Below are 15,706 nucleotides of genomic sequence, written 5' to 3'. Positions count from 1 at the left end.
GCAAGCAGGGCCTGTGACTCATATAGTCACATACATACAACACATACCTTAGTATGTATAATGGGTACATCCAGATCATGCAGTGCTTTGAACCGTCAGTCTTTTACATCCTTTTGTATTTTTATATCCTCATTTTAAATGTGCAGGCTTAAAAAACACTTGAATGATACTCCGTAGTTTCCTGTGGTCTGCTGTACTTACAAGTGGACTATCACATGTGGCTACCAGGAGCCACAAAAATAAGATACTGGCTTAACTCAGCCTTTTTTTTTTCTTAGTATTACAGATATACTGGTAAACTGGAACACATTCAACTAAGCAGTACAGAGTCTGAAGTCTGCAGTTTTAGCATTTAGGCTTAGTTGCTGTCATTACTTCTTTTATGAACTTTAAAATATAACTGCATGATTTGCTTTACCACTCTGTGATATTCCTGTCCTGGTCAATATTAATCTTCAAAGCACTCTCTTGATTTCATCCCACTTAATGTGATTTTATTGTCAATTTTTTACTTAGTTTATAACAGGTTATAGTTCAGCCTTTCAGACTCTATAGCTGGTTTCCAGGTACAGGATAGAGACCAAGTTCATTGCCTTATTTCATAGGACCCCAGCAGCATTTTTATTTTATGTTGATTTTTTTTTTAAGTTGTTCTCTATGCCTCATTGAATCTTGCGGTGATTTTACTGTTCATTTTAAGGCTTTAAAAAAAAATTGCCCTCAGTTAAGCATTTGCCTTTCCATTTACTACAGGTCAAAATTTGACAGCAATTTTTTACTGTGCACTGAAGCATGCATCATGTTAAAAGATGCACAATAAGCAAGAGGGTTTCCTTGCCGTGTCTCTCTAGTGATACCTGCTCTGAGAGCGCTTCGCATTGGAAAGCTATTAAAGCATTTTACAAGAAACTTAAGTATCAGACACATTTTACAGATGAGTAAACAAAAACACAAAGGAGTGACATGATTCAGCTACATTAAACACAGAACATAGGCCTTCTGCAGTTTATCCCAACCTTTAGCACGTAGACCAAATTTTCATAGACACCATATCTGCTTTGTGAATGTAATAAAACAAAAATGGTGATATGATTACACTCTACTTATGAACAGCTAGCCAGTTCCTTCTGCATGCTGTTTGCAAGCTGCCACTCTAATCTGTAAAAATTTGCCTGTTCAGTAAGGGGGGGGGTGGGTATTTTTGTTTGTTTATTTGTTTTAAAGTCATTAAATGGTTCAGTAGTTCACTAGTGACTCTGGTGTGTGCACACAGAAGTTTTTCACACCAAGAAGGTGACCACAAGGAGGTTTCAACGTAGTGACTCCCTTTGCTGATTGTCTAGCTGGATCCTGCATAACAGTTCAAGGAAGAGCTGTGGATTTGAAAGGCTGTCTCCTTGGAGGTTATTACTGATGATACAAGGCTGTAAAAATGCCAGCAAAAGTTTAAAGAGTTTTTGACATTTTAAGTCCTTGAAAAAGAAAACCTCTTTTGTGTCCTGTCATGTGGTCAACATGGCTTCACCAAGGGGAAATCATGCTTTACCAATCTGACAGCCTTCTATGATGGCATGACTGGCTGGGTAGATGAGGGGATAGCTGTGGATGTTGTCTACCCTGACTTCAGCAAGGTTTTTGACACTGTCTCCCATAACATCCTCATAGGTAAGCTTAGGAAGTGTGGGTTAGATGAGTGGACAGTGAGGTGGATTGAGATCAGGCTGAAGAGCAGAGCTCAGAGGGTTGTAATCAGTGGCACAGAGTCTAGTTGGAGACATGTAACTAGCAGTGTTCCTCGGGAGTCAGTACTGGGTCCAGTCTTGTTCAACATATCAGTAACCTGGATCAGGGGACAGAGTGTACCCGCAGCAACTTTGCTGATGACACCAAACTGGGAGGAGTGACTGACACACCAGAAAGCTGTGCCACCATACAGTAAGGCTTGGACAGGCTAGAGTGTTGGGCAGAGAAGAACCTAATGAAGTTCAACAAGGGCAAGTGTAGTGTCCTGTACCTAGGGAGAAATAACTCCATGCACCAGTACAGGTTAGGGGCTGACCTGTCAGAAAGCAGCTCTGCAGAGAGGGACCAGAGAGTCCTGGTGGACGTTAAGTTGACCATGAGGCAGCAATGTGCCCTGGTGGCCAATGGTCTCCTGGGGCGCATTAAAAAGATTGTGGCCAGCAGTCTGAGGAAGGCCATCCTCCACCTCTACTGTGCCCTGGTGAGGTCACATCTGAAGTACTGTGTCCAGTTCTGTGCTCCCCAGTTCAAGAAAGACAAGGAACTAATGCAGAGAGTCCAGCAGAGGGCTACGGAGATGATCAGGAGAATGGAGCACCTCTCTTATGAGGAAAGGCTGAGAGACCTGGGTCTGTTTAGCCTGGAAAAGGCTGAGAGGGCATCTCATCAATGCTTATAAATATCTAAAGGGCAGGTATCAAGAGGATGGGGCCAGACTCTTCAGTGGTGCTCAGCAACAGGATAAGGGGTGATGGGCACAAACTGGAACACAGGTAGTTCCATCTGACGATGAGGAAAAAAATTCTCTTCTTTGAAAGGGTGACAGAGCACTGGAACAGGCTGCCCAGAGAGGTTGTGGAGTCTCCTTCTCTGGAGATATTTAAAACCTGTCTGGATGCGTTCCTGTCCAACCTTCTCTAGGTGAACCTGCTTTGGCAGTGAGGGTTGAACTAGATGATCACCAGAGGTCCCTTCCAACCCCTAACATTCTGTGATTGTGTGATTTCTACTTGCAGTCACTCCCTTTAATGCAATTTGGATATTTTATCTCAAAACGTGTATCTGTTGCATAAGAGAGAACTATTCAACTACATAGACACTGTTTCTGAATATGGATTATTGCTAGATTCCAGATTTTAATGAACAAATAGAATCATAGAATGGTTTAGGTTGGAAGGGACCTTGAAGTTCATCGCGTTTCAACCCCCCTGCCATAGGCAGGGACACCTCCCACTAGACCAGGTTGCCCAAAGCCACATCCAGCCTGACCTTGAACACCTCCAGGGATGGGGCATCCATAACTTCTCTAGAGAACCTGTTCCAGTGCCTTACCACCCTCAAAGTGAAAAACTTCTTCCTAATGTTTAATCTAAACCTGCCCTCTTCCAGTTTAAAGCCATTCCCCCTCATCCTATCACTACATGTCCTAGTGAAAAGTCCTTCCCCAGCTCTCCTGTAGGCCCCCTTTAGGTACTGGAAAGCTGCGATAAGATCTCCCCGGAGCCTTCTCTTCTCCAGGCTGAACAATCCCAACTCTTTCAGCCTCTCCTCATAGGAGAGGTGCTCCAGCCCTTGGATCGTCCTTGTGACCCTCCTCTGGATGCACTCCAACAGGTCCACGTCCTTCTTATGTTGGGGACTCCAGAGCTGGATGCAGTACTCCAGGTGGGGTCTCACGAGAGCAGAGTAGAGGGGCAGAATCTCCTCCCTTGACCTGCTGGCCACAGTTCTGATGCGGCCCAGGATACAGTAGGCCCTCTGGGCTGCGATCGCACATTGCTGGCTCATGTTGAGCTTCTCGTCAATCAGCACCCCCAGGTCCTTCTCCTCAGGGCTGCTCTCCAGCCATTCCCCGCCGAGCCTGTATTTGTGCTTGGAATTGCCCTGACCCAGATGTAGGACCTTACACTTGGCCTTGTTGAACTGCATGAGGTTGGCTTGGGCCCACCTCTCCAGCCTGTCCAGGTCCCTCTGGATGGCATCCCTCCCTTCCAGCGTGTGTACCTCGCCAAACAGCTTGGTATCATCAGCAAACTTGCTGAGGGTGCACTCAACCCCACTGTCCATGTCACCAACAAAGATGTTGAACAGTGATAATCAACTGATAAATGGTGAAACAGTGGCAAATCAAATGATAAATGATGAAGAGTTTTCCTGATGGAAGTTTCATATTCTGTTTTAATCCTTCTGGTTTTTACTTTTTATCATTCTCTTGCTTAGAGTATAAATAATTCAGGGCAGGGACCTTTGACTCGTGGTTTTGGAGTACTGTCTTCGACTCTTGTGCAAGATAAATGTGTATTTATAAAATTCAAATAAAATATTAGACTACACATGCCAAACTTTATCAAATGGGACTTTTTCTAAGTAGCTTTAGTCTTTACATTGGCATTGTTCCCAGCATATGGTTGTGGTTCCTGGTAGTTGACTACACTACGCACTTTAAAAAGGAAGACAAAAAAGGTCAAGTTGTTCATAAAATCATTAGTGAAATGTCAGAAAGAATTTAGTCTAAATAAAGTATCTGTCCAAACATAAGAAGTACCCATTATAAAACATTCCTTCCAACCACATATCTATACTATTGAATTCATCAGATAAGAATTGGACAGTTGATAAAACCTAAATGCCTGAATGGAAGATACATATTTTGAGAATATTTTCTCTGTAAAAGCAAAGGATAAAAGAGGGCTTTGATTTTGGGAGAGAGTGAAGGCGCTTTTTTGGTCTGAAATATAAACTCAGACAGAAACTAATTTAACACAATTTCTCATTCTGACCTCAAATTTAGGTTGAGTTTCAGGTTAACACCACCTTAGTTGGCAGGTGATAAATAACCTGATATAGTATTGTATGTTTACACTATGCCATACTTTATTGTAATAATAGCACTTCTTGCAAAGTGTGAAAGTATCCCAGCAGTTTACCTGTTGACAGAACCATTTGAGAGTAAGGTTCACCCCTTTTCTAGCTTTTTTTTCCTATTCTTTGGAAAAGAAGTTTGCAGTCTGCTCCTTGGTCTTGTCCTTCAACCCAAACACATGCTGTTCTGAAGAAGCAGGCAGGAATCCCTCCTGCATTGGTGTCAGGATGTGATGACCTGTGGCACCAGAGAAGGAGCAATTGATGCAAAGATTGAGTCCAGTGAGGGAAGCAGAACTTGATGTGGGAGATCTATGAAGCCTTTGGCAGGGCTAAAATTTGTATTTTTAATATGGGAAAATACAGATATTGAGACTGACTTGATCTCAAAGGTCTTTATAATTCAGATGTTATGACTACTTTAGGTTATTTTAAAAGCATGAGCTGCAGGGCTTCCCTGGGTTTGCAGAGCCAAGGAAGATTGATGTTCGCAGTTCTGTTGTGCCTAAGATTCTGTATGAATAAAATATTTGATACTGGTTAAAGGGATATAATATTTTATGGATGGCCCTCATCTTTTCCTCCTTTTGTAAAGAATTTGGTCATTAATAATTCTGGGACTTGTGATTTGTCACTAGTACTGAAGAACGTCCTATTTTCAGGAACTCAGTGTGTCAGAGATTCTTATTTGAGAGGTTTTAAGACTCTGTAAACCTTGAATGACAAAAATGCAGTTTCTGGTTGGATTAGTGTTTGATTCATTTTATTATTATTCTATTAAGCAATAAAAGCCTAAATTGAGGCTTGGGTAAAGCAGTGTTTATAAATCTTTGGCTTCATTTACAGCATTCACAGTGCTCACTAAATTAGCTTTTCAGAATCCAGGTGGTGGTTATTAACACTGGCTGACGTCTTTATCATTAAATTATAGAGTACTTAATGATTATTTCTAACAAATGTTGTTGTATCGAAGACATTTTCATTGCAAATCTTGATGAGACACTACTTCGTTGACATTAGCTATTCAAACAAAAGCGTTGATGTGATGGGTCATAGCAAGTGCAACGCTCTAGTCACTCCCGTTCAGTCCTATCGAGGTCCCCTATGCTTCAATAACATCTCAGTGGATGAATCATAATTCAACAGAAGGTTTTACGAAGGTACGGCAAGGATCATATAACACAAAAGTCATTCAGATGCTTTTAAAATGTTACGCTTTTCAGAAAACTTAAAAAAAAATTAATTTCATGTTTATGAATGAGACTGACTCTTTCCATGCCTTGATTGTATGTGATTAACGTAGCCTCGGAAGTGCTCTTAGATGCGACTATTTCACAGTTTTTTGTTACTGGAATTACATATTGGGCTACTGCTCACTTCCTGGTGCTTTTTTGTTGCAGGCACTTTCTGTAATTGGTTTGTATGATAACAAGGCTGTAACTCCAAACGTCTCCCTCCTTTGTTCTTTTCCATCATCTGCTCCAAAGTGAAGGTTTATCCTAAGGCTTTTGTCACTGTCAGTGAGACTTATTGACCCCTGAATATGTGATCATTTGTTCGTTCCTCGTTCGTTCCTCACTTAATGGATATTAGCTGATTTGATCGGGAAATCATATGTCACCTTACAAATCTAACCACTTTGTGATTAGGGTGCTGTTCAGACAAATCTCAGGCACTGTTTACTGTTTTGTTTACTGAAAACAAAAGCAGCCCTGCTACTTTAACACTAGCAGTATTTCATTAAACTATTTATACCGGCCTGGATTTTTTTTATTATAATGAAATGTGTACATTGATGTGACAGAATGCAAGTGCATAGATCTTTTTATATTTCCCTGACACAAAGAGTGATGTGTTACTGGTTGGGCTAACAAATGAAGATCTTTCTAACCAAACAAGACACCCTGCAGCTGACTGCAACACTCTTCATGTTTTGACGCATAGCTGCAATTCAAAGGATGAATTGTAGGTTGTAAAACTGGCTGAGCTGGAAGTTAGAATACTTTCCCCCTTCTCCCATAAACATGGAAGAAGACTAGGTGATTAATGTACGTGCATTTCCATGTGTACAGTTTTCTGTAGGTGTATTATACATTCTGTTATTCACATTAGGATTTTCTGTGGAATCAAATGTGTATTAACAAAATGAAAGCCTAAAGACCACCCAGGCTGGCATTCACTTCAGCAGAATATCAAATTAAACTGGGTTTAAGCATGTTCTTCTAGAATCAAGGCAGAGGAGACAAGTCATTTTAATAAAAAATCTATTTACCTTGTTTATATAGTAGAACAGAATCTAATTTATTTGTGTGCCCATCTGGACTAGATTGCTCTTTTTAAGTTAATTTAACAAATGATAGACTGCTACTGGCCTTTTCTTTCCCAGGAGAAGAGGTTGACAGACAGCTGTGTAGAGATGCTATCTACCCAATCCCGGTTGTCTGCGAAGCTCCATGCCCAAAGGACTGTGTGCTCAGCACGTGGTCCGCATGGTCCTCCTGCTCACACACCTGCTCCGGCAAAACCACAGAAGGGAAGCAGATGCGTGCCCGCTCCATTCTGGCGTATGCAGGTGAAGGTAAGGTCGCATACTCTTGCAGACCCTCGTTTGATGGTGAATTCTCAACTGTCTTTGCAATGTCAACGTAATTTCTTGATCAACAGAAGCAAATTATTAGATGCAGTTGTGGTTTTTTAAAGACAGAAAAAATATTCAAATGCTTGTCCTACATTTACTCATGGTACGTAAAGCTGTTTTAAAAAGGCGATTTAATTTGCTTATTTCAGTTGATGTTGCTTTTTTTTATTATTCTGCATAATGTTACTGTTTTGATTTAGAATATATGGGTTTATTGTTTTCTATTAAAATTAAACAAGGCAAACGATTTAACCTATGCAGAGGTCTATGAAAGATATTTATGGAGAATTGTTAGTTACCCTAGCTATAATTTAGGTCCAGTTTGAAAGGCTGAAATGCTGAATGCTGAAAAGATGAGTTCAAATGCTAACAAATGGCTTTTGTACCTTCTTAGCTCACATTGGTAACTAATGTTACCCCATTAACATTTTTATTCATAGTAAGACTTTGGTTTTACCCTGCAAATCCTCACTCATAAATGGTTTCCAACCATGCAAATGGTCCGTGCAGTGTCTGCAGCAAATGCAAAGAGAAGACATAGCTGGAATATAAAGGAGAAAAAGAAAAAGGTTTTAGATATAGATTAATTTCTATTCTTTGATGATTTTCCATGCTTCCTATAAATGGTTTTGGTTTGTTTTGTTCTTAAGTATTTTGGGGGGTAATAGAGCAAGTGTATTCTATATGTAACATGGTTCTAAAATGGCTATGTCAGGTGTGCCAGGGTCCAACTGGTAAAATGCCTTGTACAACACTGGCAGCAAGGAGACATAGTCACCAAAGAGTTCTTGGAAAATGTTTATTCGTGTGTGTTACTGACAGTAAAGTTAAACACCTTCAATATAAAAGGATATGTGAATGTTTTAATTCTTCTTTAAAGCTGTTAAGCATTTTATTACTTCAGAGTTAAGATTAAATTTAGCTGAAAAGTGTAACTTGTAAAAGTATGGAAGTAGTGAAAGAGAATGCCCATTCTGAGAAACGGAGAAAGAACGGGACAGAACTCATTGTATCAGAGAATCATAGAATCATTTGGTAAGAATCCAACTTAAAGATCATCTAGTTCCAACCCCCCTGCCATGCACAGGGACACCTTCCACTAGGCCAGGTTACTCCAAGCCTTATTCAGCCTGGCTTTGAATACTTCCAGGGACGGGCCATCCACAGCTTCCCTGGGCAACCTGTTCCAGCGTCTCACCACCCTCACAGTACAGCATTCTTCCTAGTATCCAATCTAAATCTCCCCTCTTTCAATTTAAAACTGTTACACCTCGTCCTATCACTACACTCCCTGATAGAGTCCCTCCCCATCTTTCCTGTAGGCCCCCTTTAGATACTGGAAGGCCGCAATAAGGTCTCCCTGGAGCCCTCTCTTCTTCAAGCTGAACACCCCCAACTCTCTCATCCTGTCATGGGAGAGGTGCTCCAGCCCTCTGATCATCTTCGTGGCCCTCCTCTGGACCTGGTCCAACAGGTCCATGTCTTTCCTGTGCTGAGGGCTCCAGAGCTGGACGCAGTACTCCAGGTGGGGTCTCATGAGAGCAGGGCAGACATGGAGAATCACCACCTTTGACCTGCTGGCCATGGTTCTTTTGATGCAGCTCAGGATATGGTTGGCTTTCTGGGCTGCGAGTGTACATCACCGGCTCGTGTTGAGCTTCTCATCAACCAACAGACCCGAGTCCTTCTCCTCAGGGCTGCTCTCAATCCATTCTCTGCCCAGCCTGTATTTGTGCATGGGATTGCCCCGGCCCACGTGCAGGACCTTGCACTTGGCTTCGTTGAACTTCATGAGGTTCATACAGGCCCACCTCTCAAGCCTGTCCAGGCCCTCCTTTCCCTCCAGGGTGTCGACTGCACCACAGAGCTTGGTGCCAAAGCACTTCTGTGTTTGCAAACACAGTTAATTTCATTGCTAAGAGTATACTGTGTATTTGACATTATTTAGGTAATTGTAAAATAATATGTAGCAGAGCAGGCATTTTCAACCTTTTCCCTGAAAGGGACCTTTGCTACAAGTGTAAGAGGCAATCAGAACTATACTCATTTTAGTAGGTGATTCAAATAATAAATTGCCTAGATGGATCTGTGTAACAAAGTAGAAATGCACTTAAAATTAGAAACAAAATTGGTTTTTTGTTGTCCCCTTTTTTATAGTGTGTCAAATTGACTCATTTTGAGGGAAACACAGAGCCACGTTTTCAGATGATAATTCAAATATACATATATTCATGTGCTTCTTGCTTTTCTATGTAGGTCAAGATAATAGATTTTCCATATGCTTATGCAGTTTTACTAGAGACAGATATTTAACATCCTGACAAACATGCCACAGAAGTGGAAACCTAAATTACTCCAGAAAATGATTCCATTTTGTTATGCTTCTTTTTAAAAAGTACCAATTTTATTCTGACTTTGGTACTTAACACATCTTGGGATAATTTATTGGGCTGCAGACGAAGCAAAGCAGTTAAGCATAGGCTGGGATTTAGGTGTATGAATTTTATTTATGTCTGTTGCATAATGATCAGAAGCAGCACTGAGTGATCACAAAGACTGACAGGTCTCAAACCGTGCAGGTAATAGTGAAGAGATCCCTCAATTACTGCTGAGAAAGCCAACTCATTACCTAGATGTCGCAGTGCTTCAGCTTTGCCCGAACCCTGGCCTCTTTACAACTATTCTGAGATGAGGTTATTCTGTGCTTTTTTTTAAGGATACAAGCTGGTATGTCTACCTAGCTGAGAGCAATCCACTCACATCTTGGTCAGATACCTTCCACACCATGCTTCTTTGCACTCTGTACAAACTCTAGAGAATAAAAATATATAAATAAATAAAGGAACCTTCCAAGACTTACCATATCATTACAACTCTAGCTGGAAGGTACTTTTCACCTTTGCTTGTATTATATTCAAAAAGTATCAGTTTGGCTTTTATTTTTTATGCTTCACTGAAATTAGAGTTATTGTCATCTTACCCCTCGTGAGTCTCATATGCCTTTTAGTCATTTGCTGCCTGGCAAATAACTGAATGACTTTTCACCTCCAGAATTGCATGACAGGGATCAGCAGTGTTCCCAAAACATGAAACACTGATTGTGTAGTTGGTGCTGGGAGGTCATTTTATGTTCTGGGGGCACAGAATATATTCATGTGTCTGAAAGTCTGTATTCTGCTGATATAAAAAGGAAGCTCCACATGAAACTTTTTTGGGAAACATGCAGTTCTCAGTTCTCTTCAGAGCTTATAAAAATGCACATTACGTTGATGAAAACTCTGTAAATGTCACGTATAACTGAAGATCCCAAGTCTCATAAATGTAAGACCAATAATTCCATTTACACATTAAAACTGAGTTCTGAAAATAGCTATCAGTTCTGTTCAGATGAGCGGTCCCCCAAGTGTTCCCTTTTGCATTTTTGAACTTCTCCTGGAACAGTTCTTGTGAGAGACAGACCAGGTTAGGTAAGCCATTTCATAGTAATTCCTGTATAATTTAGCCATGATATTTGAGACTTTTTATTCAGAACACAATAGGTCAAATATATTGTACATAAATATATACAATTCTTATGATATCAGGATTGGACATTAATTAATGAAAGAATATGCAAGTCTGTTACCAATCTATGAATAAGACTGAACTTGGCTTCTAAGATGGCGTAAGGAGTCCATGTTTATCACTGTGAGTCTTTGATCACATGCATTCTCCTGCTAGCCATGGAGAATTCGGTTTACGAGCCTGGCAACATCAAAGCGTTGCAGGCATTGCATACACGAGGAATATTGCAATCCCTCCACGTATCTGAAATGCTTAATTCTTGTTCATTGGGGTACTTAAACATGAACACCCCATTGAAATTTTTGAGGGTCTGTAAATACATATGAAATAGGTTCTTTTATCTGGATCTCAGATGGCTTCTTATCAAAGTATTGTCTGTGATTGTTCAGTTTCTCTCCTCTTTGAAATAAAAAATACTATATTCTCTCATTTTGCTTGTTAATGTTGGCAGATGACTGTCTGTGATAGAGCTATTTCATTTCACACTTCAGACCTTATTTTCCTTCTTACTTCCCAGCTATCTATGCTGCTGAATTGGTTTGAAGAAACCATTAAGTTAGCATAACTGGCCACCAGGAAACAGCCACAGTATAATCGATTTTCTTGGATGACTTAGAATAGGAATAATTCAGTAGTATTATAATAATTCCTTGGTGACAAGAATAGCTTCACAGGAAAGATTGAAGCCATATGTAAATTGCAGTAGTGAGAAAGTTTTCTAATGAGCTCTGGGATATGACTGCCCCTCCAGCACCACACTGACTTCTGCTGGAGCCAGGAGCTGACCTCAGCCATACGCCCTCTCATTTCCTCATTCAGAACACCACCTCTTCCGCATGGTCAAACTCTACGCTGCAGAGCCTCCAGCACGGTGTGGTTACGCACATCTGGGATGGGCTTATTTATTTGTATTCCGTGGAGAGAGAAAGAGTGAGAGAAAGAGAGAGAGTCTCTTTCCTCAAGATAAGGACTTTCTGCGGTTTGTGAGGTGACTCCATGTGGAAACTGGTGTCACAATAACCATTTTTGATACCTTTTCTGAGATCATTGTCCTCAGCATGAAGATTTGAAAGGTGAAGTGATTTATAAACTTGCCTGTCTGTGAGCCTGCCTACAGTGGTAGCTCATTTGTGTCACTGTCAAGTACATCTTCATGGTACAGTGAGAAACTCGGGAAAGTCATTGTGTCAAAATTTAAAGTGACAGCAGAGGACATAATGATGTTACCTGATATATCATATAGTTGTTCTGCATAAATCTAGTAAAGGCATTGTATGCAGCTCAACCTACCTCTGTTGAATGTAGGGTTTGTCTATTTTCGTTTTATTTTCTGCTATTTTTTTTATTTCCTGTTTACAATAAACCATATATAATTAGCAATAAGCACTAATACTACTTTACATAAGCCATGACCTGAGACTGAAAAGTACTAAATAATTCTTAATTTTTTAATAAATAGTGAATATACAGATTGTTTCTGGATTGATTATATACTGCCATGGATTGACACTGCCAAATCAGTGTCATACAGCGTAGTACTAATATTGTGGATACATTCCAAGTTTTATCAGTAGTAAATGACTGATACTGATTTTGGAAAACCAAACATTAAAAAAAAAAAAAAAACAAAACAAAACAACAACCACAAGTCAAATGCAAAGAAGAAAATGATCTGCTTAAAAAGCTTAATTTAATAAAATGAGGGTGAGGATGATTTTCATTGAAATATTCTCTTAGGGCAGGGATGCATATGCATGGTAATGTCTTACTATGGCAACTGTATGTTCATAGATTAGCCAACTATAATGCCAGGACTATTTTGTGTGACCTCATATATCACAGACTATTAAACATTACTGAGTATTGAATATCAGTTGTCCATCTCATCAGGTATTCTGTTTGACAGAGGCCAATAGCTCATACTTCTCATATATCTGCAAGATTGATTTACTGAACGTGTAAGGAATAGCTGGATCAAAGGAATTTCTTCTCAACTCTAGGCAAATCATGGTTGATATGCTTTAAAATTTTATTCCCGTTAAAATTCCCGTGCACTTTGACTTCATAGATGCAAAAGAGGAGTTATACTTAGGGCCTTTTAATGTGTTTACTCTTCTTACACCTGCTCGGTTGGTTTGTTTTTAATTTTTGCATTTTCCTGACTTGAAATAATAGTGCTTGGTAATGAAATCTGATGAAGCGTAGAATTGAGTAATTGTTTTCCCAGCAAACTGTTTATTCACCAAAGGAGCAGTTTTGGAGAAGACAGGTATTTTCATGAGTTTTAAATGATTTCAGCTGAAACAGGAACAAAAAGCCACTTAGTTTTGGAACTGAGGAAGCTGAATTTGCAGGCCAGACTTGCAAAGTGACCTGCCACCTGCGCGGGAAGGCGCGCTGGGGGAGAGGACATCACTGTGCTTTTGCTACTTTTGCTCAGGAGCCCCTCGGCTGAGATTCCTGCCTGGAGCTTGGGGTCTGGGGTTCGAACCCTATTCAAGATAGGACTTGAGGACAGACCTCTCATCTCTCACGGGTGCACCCACGCTCCTGTCTTGTTGTGTACTATAGGACAGGTCTGCTTGGTTGGTATACCTGTCGCGCACCAGGTGAGGAAGCGTGAATATTTGCAGAACTGGAACAGGAGAACTGCACCAACAGGGCAGTCTTTGTTCTTTTGTTAGTGGTCTGCATGTACTGACCACGGCCGTCTTGGGGAAGTGCAGCTGCCTCGAGGAGTGCCTACAAAGTCTCCTACAAAGGAGAAATGAGTAACACCTCACTCTCTAGATTACAAGAGGCACTCCAGTCACAGCTGTTTTCTCTAACCTTAAGATTATCCCAGCTGTTTTGAAATGTGTATATAAGATTACATGCATTTGTAAAATGAGTGATATCAAAATGATTAATTAAAATTACCCTAAATGCTTTAAAAAATGTTAAGCATTTTAAAATTTGGAAGCTATCAAGACAGTATCGCAAAAAAGACTTATAATATCCTATCTTTGAATATCCTAAAGCAAGATGTCTTACCCATTACCAGCTCCTAACCAGGCAGAAAAGCAATCTAAGTATATGACAATTCTGTTACAGCATTCAAGGAACTTACCCTCATATTGCTGCTATTTTATGAGTAACATGCAATTCCCTCAGTAAAGCTAGCCTTTCATTTCCAAGTGTGCTTTGCTTAAGTATCCAAAACCAAAAAGAAACGCTTCAGCTCCAACTGGTTTTTGTACCTCAAAATGATTATTTTTAGTACTGCCAGGCAGTTATTTACAGTCATCTGATCATGCATTATATAAAATGGATTTAATATTGTACGTCTCTTTTTCATGTATTCTGATACAATTAAATGTCTATTTTATTTTTTTTCCTGTGATACTCATTAATTTATATACTCCTGTCAAACCTGTCCTCATTTGGTGCAATGCTCTTAAAGTTGAGCAGCACTGATCTTGTTACCCCTGTGCAGATGTTGTAAAGGGGCATCTCTAACTGCCAGTTTTCCAATCCCTTCTGCTTTTTCTGTAGCTATTTTAATTTGAGGGAGCACAAGGGAATAGAGAGAGTAGCACACTATACATAAATAGTATATTTTTTAATATTACAAACATTTGGTACTAGTGATAGGTGGTTTATATTTCAATAATATTATTTCCACATTTTGTTCATTCTTTACCCAGTTTTTTAGTTACTTAATCTGAACAGAACTGGGTTCCCACTGAGCTACAGACATTCATGCCCCAATGTTTTTCATTTACAAGTCAATGTCACTCTCATTTTTTCCCTGAACATACGTTCTTGCATAGCTGTCAAAACTGAATCTAAGTTGTCACTTGATTCTCAAATGCCTTAGGAACTGGTGGTTATGGCATCCATTCCTGGGGAAACATTTCTTTCCACACACCCCTTTAATTTATGAATTTGCTTAAATGTTGCTCTGGTGTTTCTTCTTGAGCTAACATCAGATGGGAATAATTAATTTAGTAACCTTCGTTATCTCTTCTAAATTCTCCTTTTTTTAGCCCTTGTACTGGGGGAAAATGTCTAGAGTCCTCATGTGAATCAGTTTTCTCTCCAATGCCAAATAATTTGTGACTTTACTATCTTTGCTTTTTGCTAATTTTCAAAATACACTTACTTTCCTAATTTCCTTGCTTATATTCATATCTGCTGGTCTTAGCTGGAAGATTTTTTTTTCCTGAAGGAAGCTGCTTGAATAACATTTTGAAACTGAATACATAACCATAAATTTGTTTTACCATTTGGGGTTTTTTATTTCCTTTTTTAGGAAAATGCATATGACATATTTTGTCTTGATGCTTTGCACATTGACATATATTTAAGCGAGTCTGATAGATTTGAGTTGCATCCATTCTGAGCCAAAAAACAATTTGATTCCAGTCATTTAATTACTTTCACATGGTTTTAGGTTTTTCTAATCCCCCTTTGCAAAATTTAAGATCAGCTAGTCTTTGGCATGACACCTCAGTTAATATGATGTTTACTGTTGCCTGGTTGCATCAATATTTTTATCCCAAAGTCAGAAGTTAAGAATATCTCTATGGAAATAATTTGAGGGTTTGGATTTTGTCCTGTGTTTTCATTAGAATGGCCCTTTCCTCATGTTTGCTGCAGATCTAGACATCCCATAAAAGCACCTTGAAATATAAAGTATTTCCACGCTTGTGATACTTGACTGAATTGTGTTGGGGTACTCGAAGCATCCATTGTTTCTTTGATTACATATAGTTGTTTGTTTAATTTCTCTCAACAATGAGTGCTTAAAACCCCTTCCCTCTTGCATGTCTGTAGAACAGGAAGGAGGTCATCATAAAGTTCAGCTGTGGGATATAAAGGCTAATACGCTGTCTGACATGTGCTTGGTGTGAACAT

At 39.7% G+C, this 15,706-nt stretch overlaps 1 protein-coding gene across 1 annotated transcript in view; it reads left to right on the top strand.

Moving 5' to 3' along the window:
- Positions 1–15,706, top strand: part of THSD7A (thrombospondin type 1 domain containing 7A) — a 214,093-nt gene that overhangs the window by 131,330 nt on the left and 67,057 nt on the right. The window contains exon 8 of the mRNA XM_082479202.1: positions 6,992–7,183. Coding sequence (XP_082335328.1) covers positions 6,992–7,183 — 192 coding nt within the window. The remainder of the gene's footprint in view (positions 1–6,991; positions 7,184–15,706) is intronic.

The sequence above is a fragment of the Vanellus vanellus genome (assembly GCF_965231255.1).
Source record: "Vanellus vanellus genome assembly, chromosome: 2".
Lineage (NCBI taxonomy): Eukaryota > Metazoa > Chordata > Aves > Charadriiformes > Charadriidae > Vanellus > Vanellus vanellus.
This window is presented reverse-complemented; position numbering and strand designations above follow the sequence as displayed.